The sequence below is a fragment of the Kryptolebias marmoratus genome, linkage group LG1 (genome assembly GCF_001649575.2).
Source record: "Kryptolebias marmoratus isolate JLee-2015 linkage group LG1, ASM164957v2, whole genome shotgun sequence".
Taxonomy (NCBI): Eukaryota; Metazoa; Chordata; class Actinopteri; order Cyprinodontiformes; family Rivulidae; genus Kryptolebias; species Kryptolebias marmoratus.
The window spans coordinates 12,358,395-12,375,714 of record NC_051430.1 but is presented as its reverse complement, the minus strand read 5'-3'; the positions used below and the strand labels follow the sequence as shown (position 1 = coordinate 12,375,714).

The 17,320-nt window shown below is 39.4% G+C and overlaps 1 protein-coding gene across 3 annotated transcripts in view; it reads left to right on the top strand.

The window, feature by feature from the left end:
* The window catches only part of mvb12bb (multivesicular body subunit 12Bb), a 36,645-nt gene that overhangs the window by 3,346 nt on the left and 15,979 nt on the right, over positions 1–17,320 (top strand). For all 3 annotated transcript variants that reach the window (XM_017417135.3, XM_017417134.3, XM_025006118.2), the window contains exons 3-7: positions 4,302–4,397; positions 6,247–6,337; positions 7,486–7,615; positions 7,766–7,876; positions 13,559–13,617. In XM_017417135.3, the coding sequence (XP_017272624.1) occupies positions 4,302–4,397; positions 6,247–6,337; positions 7,486–7,615; positions 7,766–7,876; positions 13,559–13,617 (487 nt within the window). The remainder of the gene's footprint in view (positions 1–4,301; positions 4,398–6,246; positions 6,338–7,485; positions 7,616–7,765; positions 7,877–13,558; positions 13,618–17,320) is intronic.

The following is a 17,320-nucleotide window of genomic DNA, read 5'->3' as shown; positions in this document are numbered from 1 at the left end:
AGCCTCTCTAGAGCACTTATACATTTCAGCTGATGTGCAAATACAGCACATGTTCTGAAGGGCAGAACAAGAGCAATTTGAAATCTGAAACTCAGTCGACAGTGCTGAATATAGAACTGTAAGATAGAAAAAATCATAACTACGATCAAGTTTATTAAAGGCTTTTTCTTACTCTTGTTTAGATCATGAATTATTTCATCAAAGACCCTAAAACAAAACAAGAAAAAAAACGTTAAAGCAGTGAGGAAAATACAGTTGAAATAATCATCATAAAATTCCATTTAAATATCTGTTGTGCACTTGGATGAATCAGAAAATGATTTTGCTTTTGTGGATTTTATTTAGTTACATTTACTTTAGCATGTAGGACACAATACGGTTGGGCATTTGTACATCCTCACAGGGTTGTCACCGGTACCACCCCTGACACCCCCCTATTTTCATGTCTCAGATCAGTTTCGATTCCTCTCCTGGAATCGTCTTGTACTTTCGTCCCTCCCACCTGAGATGAGAGTGGAGAACTGGAGGAGGAAACACGAGGAGAGCGGATTCAAGGCAACACATTTATCTACATGAGAAATTGGTGCTTCCGAGGCCTTATCGTTAAGAAACATCAATTAAATATGATCATGTGTCTGCTGTTTATTTAATAATCTGTCCGATGAGTAATAAGTGTTTGTGAGGCCATATATTAAGTTTAAATTCAGTTTACATTGTGAGATTGTGAGATAATGAGTCACACCCCTTTTGTCATGTGAGACAAAAGGACAACAAACAATATACCTGTGCTTTATTAGTTGTAGCACCTTTTTCATCATTTGGCTGCCTTCCTCGTGCATTTTAGAAAAGATTAATCCCTCAATTGTTCAACAATCATTTTTTATGTGTTTCAACCAGGAGGATGAAGGAGAAAAATTAGGCAACTCAAAATGTAGAAATGATCAAATCTTCTTGTTTTTTTTTTCTAATTCTCATTAAAAAAAGCCCAAATGTCTGCACCAAAGTTGTGGCCTTGAACATTGAAATTTACATTTATTTTATTATTTAAATACATGTTTGAAACTTTCTAACACAAATCTGTACACTCTTCTTTAGTCAAGCGCCTACTTTGGCTGCACTTTGCAGTAAAATCCATCTTCAAGGAAATCTTTTGAACATCCCTATGTGGTCTTTAATCTGCAGATTTGAAATACAAGCATTTCCTTTGAGTGAGCTTATGCATGAAGAGTGGAGGTGACACAATATTAAGCTGTATATCTTCTTTTTTTTATTTTTTCATTTACGCTGAAAAGCCTTAAAATTCCTCCCTAATAGTGATTGCTCGCCATACTTGCCCCACATTTTACGTAGCAGATCAAAGGGCAGATTACCTCTTTTGCTCTCTGATTTGGTGCACTTATTTGAACTTGAGCAGGTTGTTCCAACACAGGAGAGCGCAGGCCCAGATCAAACACTGCTCCTCCGGGATCAGGAGCTTTGCTGAAGCACCAGCAGCCACCCAACATCAAACACCGCAGGAAGACTCTCACTCACTCCCGCTCTGTGTGAGGGTTGCAGTGGTGGTGTGCCAACTAGCTGCTTCCCCTCATTTACAGCTTTACTAACTGCCACCTCCATCGAACACACAATCTAATGCACAGCCATGAGGATTTAAAGTGGAAAAAAAAACATAATTCCACAAATTTCACAAATTTAGTTTAGGCTTTATTTTTACAGTTTTGTAGTTGTAGCTTTAGTCCTTTAGGAAATTTTCCAACTCCGATAAAATGGTCCTTAAACACTTGTCGATTGTATGCCTAAACGAAAACCAAAGACTGCTCGAGAACCATATGAAGTACAGTATTGATTCTGATCTTTGTTTAAAGGTTATGATCTAAACTCTTTCAAAATATAGTCGGAATACTTTCAAGTGTTGCCATGAAACCCAACCAGATCATAGCACAGATGTCTTGTTCTAGGCATCTTTTCCTCTTTTTTCCTGCCTAGAACTATGTCTCTGTGCTCTTTGAAACTTCTCGTTAGTTATTGTAGCCCGTGGACAAGTCAGCTCCTACTTAAACAAGGTATCAGCTAAATACATTGGTATGTTAATGAGCAAAACAGGTTGTAACTAAGAACATGTAAAAGATTTGGCAAGAAATGGTGCAACAAGTATAAACTGAGGAAACAGTATTTAGATTTTTATAGTTTTACTGAAGAGTCAGGACCCTTGTCAAGAAAAGTTAAATTTTATTGGAATTATCTTGATCAACAAGATAGAGGCTTTGTAGGTGAGTTTTCTTAATGTTATAATTAGTTTTGTTGGAGTTGATTCAAACGTCACTGTAATAGAAAATATAAAGGTAAAATAATTTGAATCACTATATTCACTTTATGTTCTTGGGTTCCAACAGATCCAGTTAAAACAGGTGAATTTCAGGGGTTAATACACAATATATAGTCAGAAGTCTTGTTCCTGTTTTTTCGTTCAAAGATAAAATGTGATGCATTTTTTTTGTTTTGTTTTCAACGTGTCACATTCTGCTTTGAAGGGACCGTTCGTCTCCCTCTACCTGTCCCATTTCTTCTTTACCTGGTTTCACTCTCCAGAGATTTTTGATTGCAAGCCTTTATATTTTTGCATTCACATCTGTGCCTTTTAGTACTTCATAGCACCTCTCCGGCGTTGCCTGTCTCCAGAGGTACTTTATAGAGTAGCAATATTAATCATCCCCTTAAGACATGTTTCACAGGTGGGCTTTCAGATCACTGCATGTGGCAGCTGAATCTGTCTTAGCATTTTAAATCAAATGATATGACATCAATATTAGAACTGTGATGTCTCTTGTCACACATGTGACACTCTTCTTATTGAAGTCTGGCTAATGATCAAGCCGTACAAGAGCAAACTTAAATGTCTCCGAGATGAGCTGGTGGAACTTTTTTTTTTTTTTACTGCTTTTTGCGCCGTGGCTCAGCAGTTGGCGTTTCGCATTCAAGCTGCGTCGCCTCCCTGCTGCCGGCGGCTGTGGCAGGATGAAGCCTGAGGTGCCTCCTCGGAGGACCGTGCCCTCGTTACTCCTCAGCTTGACTTTGGGTTTCACAAAGCGAGCCCTTTGTTTACGCTGACAGGATGTGCTGGCTACTGACCTGGAAAAAGTGGCCAAGACGGGTTGTCTTGTAAGGAAGAGGGAGGCTGGTGATGTATAGTCTCCTTCTGGGACCTTTCATGGAACTGCTGTTGGAGACACCCCACAATCCGTCTCCCTGCTCGTCTTCTCCTTATTTTCTTTCTCTCATCCTACTATCTGTCTCTGTTCCCCACGCTAGTCTGCGCTCTCATCCCATCTAGTCAGTGGTGGTTTTGCATGAATCTCCTCGTGCCACGATTCCCCTACCTAGTCACTGGGGTCATTCATCATTATTGTCAAGGGGGGTAATGTGTGTGGGTGGGTGCAGAGATCTATGACTTCTTCATTTGAATGAACCTCATTAGATTGACTCTTCTTTGTAAAGGATCCCTTTAGAAAATACCTCTGGCAGTTATTTAGGTGATTCTCACATGATAGCCAATGGGACATGACGTTTCAGCCAAGCATGTTTGCTCGAACAATTGAAGAGTCTTTGTGATGCAGTCTGAAGCTTATATTTTGCTTTATCATTTCGGCCTGCATACCTGCATTTACATAGAAATATAGTATACAACCTTGAGGTTGACTTATGGTACACACATGCTGTCAATACAATCGAATCTATTTATTTAAATGCATTTTTATGTTTATCTTTACCACAAAAAACTGCTTACTTAATATCTGAGGTGTTTAAATCTTTGTATTGGTGTTAAATTGATGTCCTTTATTTCTCTGGAACTTGCTTTTTTTAAACAACAGAAGTAAAACTACTCTTTGCGCACATGCAGTATTCTCAGTTTATCTGTGTCTTCCTCATTATTACCACAGTAGGTTTTCCTAAATAAAGATACATTCAACATTTACCCCAAATGCATTTCCAGCTTTCCCATTGAAGTACACTGAAGTTTGCTTTCCTTATTAAAGCAGATCCTTGTCAGGGCATCTTTAATCAGCCTGGTCCCAAGGGATGATATTTTTAGCCACCTTTTTGGAGGCTAAGACTTTACCCACGCAGAGCACTAATGAGATGGAGCACAAGTGAAGGCAAGCGTTAATTAAGGCTAGTATGCAAAGGAAGAGGCAAAAGCAGCACGCCCATGGCATACATACATTAACTTTATCCCACCTTCTGCATGTTTTTTTTTTCCCTCTCTCCTTGTTTTTTTCTCATCTTTTTTTTTTTCCACATAGGTTGCACAAACAACAGATGGCTCTGACGCCGACCTGTGGAAGGACGGTTTATTCAAATCCAAGGTCACTCGCTACCTCTGCTTCTCCAGGAAAACTGTAAGCAAGCAAACTTCTCTCCTTCCCAGTGCCTTTTTTCCACCAGCGTCTCATCCGCAGCGCATTCTCCGTTTGCCAGCAGTTATTAGCTAACCTCCCTGCTACCAGAATATCTTAATGCACTTTGCACTTTGATCTGTGAAAGTCCCACTTAAAAAAAGGCCAGCATTGGCAGTGCAGTTTTGAAGTTTTACATATAATGGATTTGCATGCATATTCCAAAGGAATAATACTGTGAATAGAGTTTTTTTTTTCTTTTTGCATGCCCTCCTGAGGATCTTATTTATGTTTATTCATGAAAGAACAATGTGCTGTATTTTAACTATTCCAATTTATTCAATCAACTCCATCCCTGTGGAGAAAATTGTTACCAACCATTGATTTTTGAAATATGATGTGCATAACTTTTCAAATATGATTTTTTTATTTTATTTTATTGAAAGACATTGCTCTTCTGAAAGCAATTTTCAGTGTGGTTAGGCCATATATAGAACTCTCAATTTGGGCAGCCTTGACTCCTCTGTGTCTAAAATGATCTTTACATTTCTCCTAATGCGGTTGGGTCATTTTTGGACTCCTCGCCTGCCGGCAGCCTACAGTTGATGTGTTTCTGCCTGGCTGTCAGCTGCTCTGTGGCCATAAATACACCTGCTTACACCACCAGAGTTATCAACCTGTCCAACCTCAGCTCATACAGCTTACTATTGGCTGTCTATTAATTAAGTTTCCCTGGATTGCAGGTGGCGAATGCAGACAGCATTGTAAACAAAACCTGAATTTTTGTTATTACTTTGCATCCCCTCAATTTTAGGACTTAATCAAGTCATATTTTTTCAGTATGTCCTCTAAAAGCCAGGCAACTTGGCTGCAGCTGCCTCAGGCTTGAGCACAATTTGGCCTCCAGTTTAGTATATAGCATACAAATAGCCTTTCCGGAGTTCCTGTGTATTATCTTAAAATGTCTGTCCACATTGTTTTAAAGACTCTGACACAAATAAAACATGACAGAATCATCAACAAAGGCTATTTTGTCTGCCAGTCAATGGAACTCCCGCTGTAATTGTCAATGACAAAAACAGATTCTGTAAAATTAGCCTCTGAATTATGTGGGGGGAGGTAAATAGTTTGTGATTTATCATACTCTGGGTTGAAGGTAGATAGCCCCTTTTGTCAGGTCGTGATGGGAAAAAAAAATCTCTCCAGAAAAAAAAAAGGGGGGGGGGGGTGAAACAATAAAAAACAAGGCTTCATGCATTGTAATAACATTCATCCATATTCCTCCTTACGTCAGTGTAAAACTATGAATAAAAAATGTCTCTAATGGTAATGACAGTCAAGCAACAGTAGCGGTGTAATCCAGGCTTTTCGGACGCATCGAGTCACGCCTGGCTCGCCCCACTCTCCACTGCCGCTGTGTATTATTGCAATTTATTATGGCAAAAAATGAAAATGTAATGGGAGGCAGGAAGGAGTCATGCTTGAAAATGTCAACTACACAGTCTCTGATTATTTTTAACTAGTCCAATTCTGTTGATCAGACTGCCTCCTCTGTCTCCCATCATCGCACAGCTCATCGCCAAAAGGTTGAAAATGATTACAAGTTCACAGACGCTTCTCTCATTTTAAAAATCCAGCTTTTACAGAGTAATTACTAGAGCTATTTTGCCAGCCATTCTCCTTCAATACTTCCCGAGCTTTTAGTATATCATTGACCCCGTTATTAACTACGTTTTCTCTTCTGATTCCTCCCAAACCGGGGGGCTTTCACTGTCTCTGTGTCCGTTTAAAAGTTACATTTGCACACATAGAGGATTTTCATGACAATCCTACATTTCTCCTGTTCTTTTAGGGCCCTGAAGTTGTTGTGGATATGAAGGTGATTGACATCAAGGACCCACTACCAGAGTTCTTCATACCTGTGCAAGAAACAGTAGACACAAGTAAATAAACAGTCAATACCGACCACAGGCCCACGCCGCTCCTCTTTTTGTTTTTCTCACTCCTCGGCCAGCTTATGTGGAGGTCCTCAGGGGCAACTTTGCTTGAGATAGTAAATGTTTTATGGGTGCAGGTTAGCTTAATTTATGGCAGACTGTGAGAATAAAATAAACATTTTGCCCTGGAGGTACAAGAGAAGGGAATCATGAGTCATTGTTTATCTCAGCTGGAGCTGGGCTTTTCTTTATGAGGGGCTTATTTATTTATGTATTTATTTGGGGAGAGGACCAGTAGATGGGGGGGGGGGGGGGGGGGTTATCTAATATTAATGAAATGCATTCCCCAATGCTTTAGTGCTTTTTGAGTGCTACGTATTTCCCCCCTCACTATCCATGCCTTGAAAATGTAATAATATTTTGGTGTGGGGAGTGAGGACAGCTTGTTTATTATTTTTATTATCATTGCATTTACACAGCACTTCCTGGTGTTGCTGGGGAAATAAATGAGCAGAGCACAGATGCAATATAGGAAAGCATAGTAATGCTTTTTTTTTGCCAGAATGAAGAAAAGAGATTATGTTTTGTTTGGCTGTGTTGTAATTTAATGTTTTATTACTTTACGTGAATCCATGTTTAATGTATACTTGTGACATTATGTATGAATTTCTATCCAGAATATTGAGTTTAAATCCCTGTTGTGCATTAAAGCTTATGGAGGATTCACTTGCGTCTGTCATTTTACCTACTAAAATGATAAAAATGATAATAATGCATGTGAATTTTGTGGCTTTCCAGTGTCCAGTCAATTCCCTCTGAGCGCAGCAAGTCATCCAAAAACAAATATAAGCTCATTTCTTATTCAAAGACTAGTAATGACTAAATAGCAATGTATAAGTTGGATTTGTGTGTATATGTATGTATATGTGTATATATATATATATATATATATATATATATATATATATATATATATATATATATATATATATATATATGTATATGTGTGTGTGTGTGCGTGTGTGTCTGCCTCCCAGGGATTAAATGTGTCTCTCAGTCTAGATTTTTTTTATCCGATCCTCAGAGGACACAGAACTGAATATGCACTAGTTCCTTTCTGACACGCTCACATGTACATGTACTTTACCCATCAGAGGAAGCTGCCACGAGGAAGAGGAGGCTCTGTGTGAAAATGAGCCCTCGTGAGGCTGCTGAGACAGCTGTATATGACATCCAGATCACTGCAAAGTCCAAGTACTACCTTGTTAACTACACCTGTATAGGGTGAGCTGATATTTCCCTGGAAATGAATGAAATCAGTATGTTTTGTCATTTTTATCAGCCGCTAAGTTTTCTGTGCTTTTTCGTTTGCCAGTAGGAGCCCTAATGTAGCTAACTTAATGAAACAGTGGTGTCTCGTTCATTTTTACACAGCGAGATAAACAACATGGGTGTATGGTATCGGACGGGAGACGTTCCTCGCTATCAGACATCTCAGGAGACCAGGAGTGCTCCTAAAACTAACTTTGCACACAGCACAATAAGGTAACATAGTGCTGCCAAATTCTGCAATGTATCTTTCCTCCTTGCTTTGCTTTTTATTTCCTTCTCAGTGTGCTTCTAAGCCTTTGTTATTCCTCTCTACCATATGTACACAATGAAGACACAAGCAATTGATCACCCTGGGCGATATGCTGTGAAGTTTGTGGCTGGACAACAAGGCAGTGAAGGTGAACTGGTGAGATAGGCTAACTAGACAGGTTGCTCTGAACAAGAACGTGAGTTCAATGAGGGCTAAACTCCTGCTATTTGTGCCGTGTCCCAGGAGGCAGAGGCAGGCCGCTCCTCTGACATGGTGACAGGGGTGTTGTACTGTGCAGACAGGGAGGAGGAGATGTGGCCCCGAGAGTTAGTGACAGCTGCAGAGGAAGGGAGCAGTGCACCGAGATCTCCAGCGTGCATGAATGTGTGTGTCCCCCTCCACTGCTCTTGCTGCTTCAGCTTCCTCTGCCTCAGGCCGCAGAGCGAACACAGCAAACCTTTGTACTGTGTCCAGATCAAATACCTCAATTATTTATCTCAGTGAAGAGCTGGGGATTTCCACAGCAAATTGTAAATAAACAATTTAGACTCCTTCAGTGTGGCGATGCTTTTGGAAAGGGAAGCTTGGCACGGGGCTCAGAGGTGTTTGCCAGCTTGAAGCAAAGCATTCTGCCATCTTGCACTGAGTTGAGTAAAAGCCACATAACAGCAGCACCAGGCCAGAAGGGTGGATGCCAGGAGGCATTTTCAGAACAGAGCTTCTTTTCTCATGGTCATGCTGTGAGATGAGAACAATGGACAACTGTGGATCTGAATGGACAACTGAGGGGTTTTGTGAATCAGCCACAGTTTTGGAAGCTGATGGTCATTTATCTTTTGATATGTTGAGGTTATGGCATAAGCGCAGACCAATGCGCACCTTCACAAGTCTTTGCAGTAATCCTCAGCTCTTTTGAAGCCCACTTTCAAGTTTGTGAGGCTCAGAGGTTGGAATAAATTGCACCTCGAAGCGACTCCCACCCCCGTCCTGATGCCTGCTGAGATCACAGGCTGCCGTTTTTGTATTAACATTAAAATTCACTCCACAGTCGGAAAGTCTTCTTTTTAGAGTTTTTCCATCTGTAAAGCACTGACACATAAGGACAGGGCTATGGGCAATTTATACTGTGGCACTTCTTTGACTATTTCTGTGTAGTAACATACACTTTGGACAGCCATACACAGAACTATAAATAGTTCTGTAATTTTTTTTTTTTAGTCAAAGATTAGTTTGACACAGTGATTTATAAACAGCCCTTCAACTCTCACAGAGTACTGAAGTGCATTGTGTAACGGTGTAAGTTGTTTCCCACCACTGTACTTTTATTCATATTCAGCAGGAGAAAAGTCTCCCCTCCATGCCTCCTTCAGGCTATCTATAACAACTTTATGGCCTTTGGAGAGTAGCACCTCTTAAATTTAAGTGCTCTTTACAGTCACTGGAAAAGATGTTTTAAATACAGTCAATAATGTGTAAATTTTTAATGACCCTTATAATTTTGAAAGCGCAGTGATCCCTCCCTCAAATCTCAGGTTGCCTCAGGCAGAAAAGAGCCTGTTAGTGTTGTGTACAAACGTAAACCACAAATCAGGTTTTTCAGCAGCACAGAGAAGCTGTGGTGTGTTGCATCAATATGGGATGCACAAGGTTATTGCATCAAGGCAAATGTGTTTCACTAAAATAGTTTTTGTATGGTTTTGCAAGCTTAAAGAAGTAGCAGTTTCGAAAAAAAAACCAAAAACTTTTGAATTCAGCTTTTTCAGAGCCCCAAGTTATTGTCTCAAAGTCTTGGACGCTTCTCTTTTTTTAGCTGTAACTAGTAATGATGGCTTTGAATTGTTTCTATTTGTAATTGGTGGTTGTTAGGACAGGAGACGGACTGATAGTGAGATTAGTTCAACATGTAGGCAGGTGTTCAGACTGTGGTGTAAAGTTTCATACAGTGTCCTCAGACTTATTTCAAACACTGCTATCAACAAAATACAGATAAACTGCGCCGACAGCAAAAACCTGAACATGGAGGATTCGTTGCTGCAACTACAGATTGTTTTTCTTAATCTGCTCAATTTCTACCTTAATCAGTTGTTTATGTTGTTAGAAATTAGCCATAAAGTCTGCAACCGTTCTTGTGACATTTCTAGGGGTTTAATTGCCTACTTACATTTAACCCTTCTGGAATCCTATAACACTTTGTATTTAAGGAGTGAGATAAATACCTGTTATCACGTTTTAATGCCTACACAGTCAAACTTTAAAAAGCTATATTGTTGCAGCTCTTTTGGTTGTATTTTTATATTTTTATCTCAGATGAAAAAAGGGAGCATCCCAATGTTCTGGCACAAAGGTGCAGCATAGTTTCTGCCTACTTCTAGTTAGAGCCTGTTTTTTTTTTTTTTTTTTTTTTTTTTTTTAAATGTCTCTTTATAAAGTTTGTCTGCTACACTTTTAAGCAGTGACAGTGATCTTTTTTGATTCATAGCTGCATCTTGATGTCAACCACTTTAGCTTGTTCCCTGTCAAGACAGACCATATCAGCCACTCCTTGACTTTATAATGTAAAAAACCAGCTCCATCCAGTAAGCTTTTTAATGTATCCTGTAAAGTATCTCCCCTTCCTCCTCCTGACCAGCGCTGCCATTTGTTCTCCTGATAAAACTGTCATTGCTGAAGCTGATATCTGACCTCTACGATGACTGCTAGCATAAATTAGCCTCGTCCTAATATTGCAATTTCTTTCACTTCGCTCAGAATCAAGGTTTTTGACATTTCTCTTAGAATAATAGGCTATTGTACACACGGGCACTTTTTAAATCAAACTGTACAGTGATAAAAAACGTCAAGGCTAAGATTTTTTTTTGTTCTTTGCATAGCTGGCGTTTTCACATGAAGTCTAGAGTGTCATCAGTGTCAGAATTGGCATTCATATCAATACTTTCAGAATTGCAGTCGTCTACCTGTGACACTCCGCACATTGGTGAAGCTCTGCTGGAGTATTGTATCAGCTTTCATTGCACGCTGGTTAACCAAGACTTCCCACTGCACAAGACACTTGAGAGAAAGAGACACCGTGACTGTCAGTGTGTCACATGACGGATCTTTTGTGTGAAGTGTTGGAGAACAATCCTTCCCAGCTCAATCTCACTCATTACTTTGTGTTCAGAAAAAGTTGCGAGAAGCACCGGTGATCAAGCGAAGGGATGCGGAGCGGTGCCAGGAATGATTGAATGATCAGGTGAGATCAGATGGGCGCAGCCTATATTCAGTGATTTGCCACCAAATTCAGAGAGATCCTCTCTTCGGCAGCTGACACTGAGCTTAAAGGAGGATAATGATGGGTGAGAAAGCAGCTCCCACAAAGCAGCACCACTGGCACATTGAGGAAGGTGTGGGGATGTTGTCACAGGAAGGCTGGATGTGTGTCAAAACAAGAGCTTCCAGCTTTCTGTATTGCAGCTCTGGCTCTTCGCTCCATGATATTACTCTCATTCTCATCTTACCTCCACTGACTACTGCTTGTCTGTGCCGGCAGTCTCTTTGACTTTCTCTGCTTGTGATTATTTTAACATTTTTTAAGTAGACAAGTCTTTTCTTTATATTATACGGAACAAGAAAAACAAACACCTCGCAAAGCACATTTGTATAAATTGTAGTTCATGTCATGAAAGTAATCTTTTGTTTTGGGGTTTGCTTTGCCACACTAATTTGATTTTTACCTGGGCAGATTTCATGGGAACATAATACTTTTTATACGCGCTGTAATTGCGTAAATATTTCAGGCCCCGTTCCCAGTTTTACCCTAATTTGATGAGGAACTTCACCATAATTGAATATTCAAATTAGGAATATGTGTCAATATGGCTCTCCTTGCCTGGAATGAGGATTAATTGTTTTCAAAACTCCAGTGGCCGACGTAATATGGGCCCCAACACTGCTGTTGATTAGCAAATGCACTTGCCATGTTTTTGTTTTAAGAATTAGTTGTCTAATTGATTTGCCATATGTTACTCTCTCCAATGCACCTAAAATTGTATTTAGAAATCAGCAATTTGGATTGAGACAGTTTTTTTTTTGTTGTTTTTTAAACAGATGGGAACGTCAGCCCAGGAGGTTGCCTGTAGGAAAGCTTTTCAGGAGCAAATTGGTTGTGTTTTGCACACAGTTTTTAGGGAGTTGAAGTATCACTTTCACCTTTTCAGATACGCACATGAATAACCAACCTTAAAGCTGTTCTGTCTGCTTTCTTTGTTTATTTTTGAATATAACACCACAGACACGCAGTTGAAGCCTTAAAAGACACTGAAACCGTTTGGCTCTACTTTATCTGCCCATGTGTTGTCTTTGTGCATTTGAAAGACGTGTACTTTTTCTTTCTTCAGCAATAGAATCAACCTTTGCAAAGGTAAAAGAAGTCTACGCTGAATGTGGCAGTTGTTCCCACAAGATTGATGCCAACCTTTTAAAAATTCACCATTGGCCTGGATTTAACATGGCCAAATGCTGATGTAAATGAGGTGGAGAAAAGTCGACCCTTTCATTGCGAATAAATCTGAGTTGCAGGCTTCATCTCATAAATACCACAGCCTGTCACAATTCTTGTTTTATTGCTGTTGATGGAAATTATTGTGTTTATTTATCTCACCCAAAGAGACAAAGCTTGGAAAGTCGCGACTCCAGCGCAGCTCTTTCAGGCTGTGCCGACCTGGTTCCAGGCTTAATTTTCGGGAATATTTTTATTTTACGCCCACTTCAAGCAAAGAGGGATTGTGTTGTTCCATAAACAGATTAAATACAGAGCGCATTATTTGCAACTTCACACCTGCTCACTCGTTGAACATGTCTTTGTTATAATTCGGCACAGAGTTCCTGCTTCCTCTGCGTCCTCTGCTTTTTCCTTTTGCTCTTTAACAACAAACTCGACAGACTGTTTGTCTTCTCAAAGCCATACACCTTTTTTTAAAGCAGTTTCCAAATGCGTTGCTTTGTAATTACAACATCATTTAGTTTATGAAACACTCCTGGAAATCATTTTATCTCTCTGTCAAGTTAGGGCAGCTCTCTCTCTCCCTCTCTCTCTCTCTCTTAAAATGGTGAATTTTTTTTCCCCTGCTTGCTGCGGATTTATCGATCCGTAGGGGTGAGTCACAGGGTGTAATTCATGATAGCTTGATTGATGAGGATTTCAATCTTATATGGTTTGTTAACTTCAACTGCCCACAAAGTGCATTCTGTGCTGTTTTCTGTAATACAAGGCCATGAAAATAAAGAGAAAAAACTTGTCTTCCCTTGAATAATGGAATCTCTCAGTTCCTCAAGAATTAACAAGATTCTGCTTCAAACCCCTGTTAAAGGTCTGTTCAAGCCCCTGGGCAGCCGAGGCACTGTTGAACTTTACCATGTTTCTCCCCTCTGGATTCACTCTGTTATTTCTATGCTGGTTTGAATTTAGATACTTCAAACAGTTTTTGTGTGTAGATGGAAATTCAAAGCTTTTGAGTTTTAAATGTATTAGAATTTTTAAGCTGTGTCTCTTTGAGAAAGTCCTATAACATTCAGCGTCTTTTTTGTAAGCATTTATCGTTGCTCTTTAAGTAATAGTTTTTTGTGGTTTTTTATAACCATTATTGCTATTTTTTTTCTGCCAACAGGAGTATTGTCAGCAGACCACAGTATAACCAGCAGAGCAGTGGGATATACACCATGACAGGTAAAACGTCTCACACTAGTCAGTATCATTTACGATGTTTCTGTTTCTGTGAATCAGATCATTTATTCTTGTTGCCCAGAATGCATTTCTGACAAAATATGTGACATTTCAATGTTTTGATTAGACTTTTTTTGTATATATGTATCATCTATGATGAAAAATAACAACTAAATACATATCATTCACTACCAAAATGCATAATTCGAAATAAATGAGGGAAATCAGCAGTCAGGTTTTGTTGCCAACAATTAAAAGTTGTAAACAAAGCGGATAAATATTTGCTGATTTCTAACTCATTTTTTATGAAATCCCTGACGAGGTTCAGTTACATTAACCCCCAAACAATCGTTTAATGATGTAAAAATTGTGATAGAAGCATAAAAATTAATACCAGAAACCTTGAAAAATTGTGTACTTTGACTGCTTTTATGGTTTTAAGTCATAGGTTTTGGGAGAAATAGTTGAATACTTGTCTCAAACCTGTTTTGGTTCTACTGCATACCTCTACAAATAGTATTATCTCCACCTGTGTAATTTTAAAAGGAGCTTCTCTGGTGTTCGATCTACAAATGCTCTATGTCTAGATGCTCTCACAGATGGACACAAAACGTGACTTCCCAAAGGAGCTCGGCATTAACAGCTGTCAAACATGGTTCGTCACATTCGCCAGCCTTAACTATGAACTTACCGTTCACTTAAAATTCCTGAGTTTTTGTCAAGAAGAGATCCCAAATCAACAACAGCATGATGCCCCCATGACTAAAACTGGAGGAGGAAAAAAGTAAAATTTGTTCGAAAACAGAGCTTCACTCTGACAGCCTCAGCGCCACATAACCAGAGTCGGCTGAGACGATGTAGGCTTAAATAGTGTGTGAGTCAGACGAGGTGAATGAGGCAGGCAGCGTTTTATCCAGCTGGAGAGAGACACCATGTGGCGAGGATTCCTCCTGCTGCTGCTGCAGCAGAGGCACACCCCAGCAATGTTCATGTTCCACCCAGCCTGTTCGGCACATTAATTAGAAACGGCTTATAAAATTAAAAGTACGATCTGTAAAACTGCAGCTTTTTTTAAAATTGGAGGATTTATTTACATGCCGATATCTTAAAGAAATTGAAATAATAATAATATAGTGACTAATATTTTGTTTGTATGATCATCATTTTATCAGTTAGACGGGACACGTAGACCTCAGAATGGAAGACATTACCTCACAGCTGAACAGTTTGTGGCATTTGGTGTGGGATTTGTCCACCAAGACCAGGTTTAAGTGACAATAAAGCACATGCACATACTCCACAGTGTGCTGCCAGCAGTCATCATTTCTCTGCAGAAAAACTGTCTTCTGCAGGTACACGGAAGCCTTCATTCTCTCCTCATAAAATGATGTGATTTTAAAGAAAAGAAGATAATGGTGTTAGTCTAAGATGGTTCTGGCTTTATAACATGAAACTGTGTACTAGTCAGCCTTCCAGCCTCACACTGCATATGTGAAAGAACACAACTTCCCTTTATTAACAATGTGATAGCCTGCGGACCAAGTGTGAGGTCGTAGCCGACAGCCTATTTGTGTTAATTGTTGTAGCGCGATGGTACCGCCGGTGTGTGTGTGTTTGTGTGTGTGTGCGCGCGTGTGTGTGTGGGGGCTGACAGCTGGCCAGGTTTGAGTTGGTCTAAAACCATGTGCGCTCTGTCAGGGCTGTACAGGCGCCTTCTTTAGGATTGATGAATTGCCTGCTTTCTTGATTAAACCCTCCGTCACTTCCCCAACAAAACAAAAACCCAATACAATTAGAAAAAAAAAAAAGAAAAGAAGAAGAAGACGAGTTGAGGAGAGGAGAGGTAACATGTCTGGGAAATCTGTCATCTGCAGTCACATCATGTACATATGTGATGTGCAGAAGCTTTGACATTTATTACCAGAATATTAAAAACTAATTCACATTTATTTTGAAGCCCTCCATCACTTGACAGTTTAGGCTCATTTGAAAAGTTATCAAGTTTTCAAAGCAGCCCCAACCTTTTTGCTTCTCTTTACCAGCAGTGCTTTGATCCACGCCAAGTCCCTTTGCCAATTAGGTCTAATATTCCTGCATTGACTGCACATCTTGATATTTTGAAGATTATTGTATGTGCAATAAATAAATCTCTCTGAAAAGCATTGATTAAAAAGAAAAGGATGTAAATGTGTCAGTTAAAAAGTCCTAAACTTCCAAATAAAACTAAGTTCCAGATGTTGCATTGCAGTCTCCTTTTGTTAGCAGCAGAACAGCATATAGTATTCAGCAGCCATCCACCTGATAAGAAGGCAAATCTAATAAAAAGTAATACATTTGCATATCTATAGCATTAATCAAAAATAAATACTGACACTGGCCCTGATCTAACATAATATGGAGAGCAATTATTTCCGTATCCATTAGAGGAACTTCAATTAACAGACACTAGACAGTTCATCCTTCAGAGGAGAAGCAGGAGGAAAAATAGGAGCCTCAAAATTAACTTGGGTTTGCAAAATATCTTGGCAGGATGACAGTGATTTTTGATTTTCAGGAAACAATATTAGAATTCTTATTAAACTATGTGCATCTGCTTTTAATTTGCTACAAATAATTGGAAAATGCAATGGAGCTTTCCAATTAAAGCCCCACTTTATACTGTTCAATAATACCCTCATAATATTATAGCTTATGAAATGACAGGTGAGTTGGTGTATGAATAAAACATAAAGCCCTGTAATAAGAGACAGAAAAAAAAGAGAGACAGTTGTTGGGGGGCTTTTAAATGCTCAACATAATTTGCATATATTAATCTCCTCTTTTCAGCCTTATCAAGTATTCCACTGTATTTGAAGTTAAAATAGTCGTGACAGGCAGGGGTACGCTTCGTTTTTCCAAGGATTTATTACTTGTATAATTCTGGATCTTTAATAAGCCAATATGACTGATCCTCTGAGTTCTGTGGAATTTGGTTAATTGTTCCAGATGGTGCTCGCTGATTATGCAAAATTACTTTCTTTCTCCTCTTTTTTTTTTTTTTTCCCCCCCACTCTCCCTCCCAACTACACCATTTCTTGATTGACTAACATGAAGAAAAAAGATTATTTTTGGCGCAGCACTTTCATTAAGAGGCTTCTCATCAGGTTTCAAACAAAAGTTCCATCTTATCTCTCCGTGTAGTTCCAGGCAAGGCCGTACTGTGGGAGGAGATCAGCCCGCTCTTATCTCAAACCATGATGAATCTCAACTGCTTCTCCACTGCCGGGGTTATATTTTAGAATAACACAATTCTTTAGGCTGAGGGATTAAAAAAACACGATCTCTGGCTAGTGACACAAAAGTTATTATTAGTTTGTTTTGTCCTCTTCTCCGTCCCTTTTCACCACTTTCTCTGTTAGAGATTGATGAAACTACTAAGCAGCTTGTTCTGTCCGCCTTTTGCAGCGCGAGCTTCGTCCACAACTCACTAACATTCTGTTTTGCATCAGCTAAACTGAGCTGAATGAATCATTTATGGAAGTGTTATGGGGGAGGCTCGGGCAGATTTACTGCCGGTGCTTTTACTTTAGATGGAATGGGATTTCTATGAAACCGATCTTGATGTTTGAAGTAATGCCAAAGCTTACATCAAGACATGAAAGGAATGCTCTTAAAACCCACGTTTTGCTTCTTAATTTTCCTGGTCAGCAAAAGGCAAAACGGGGGG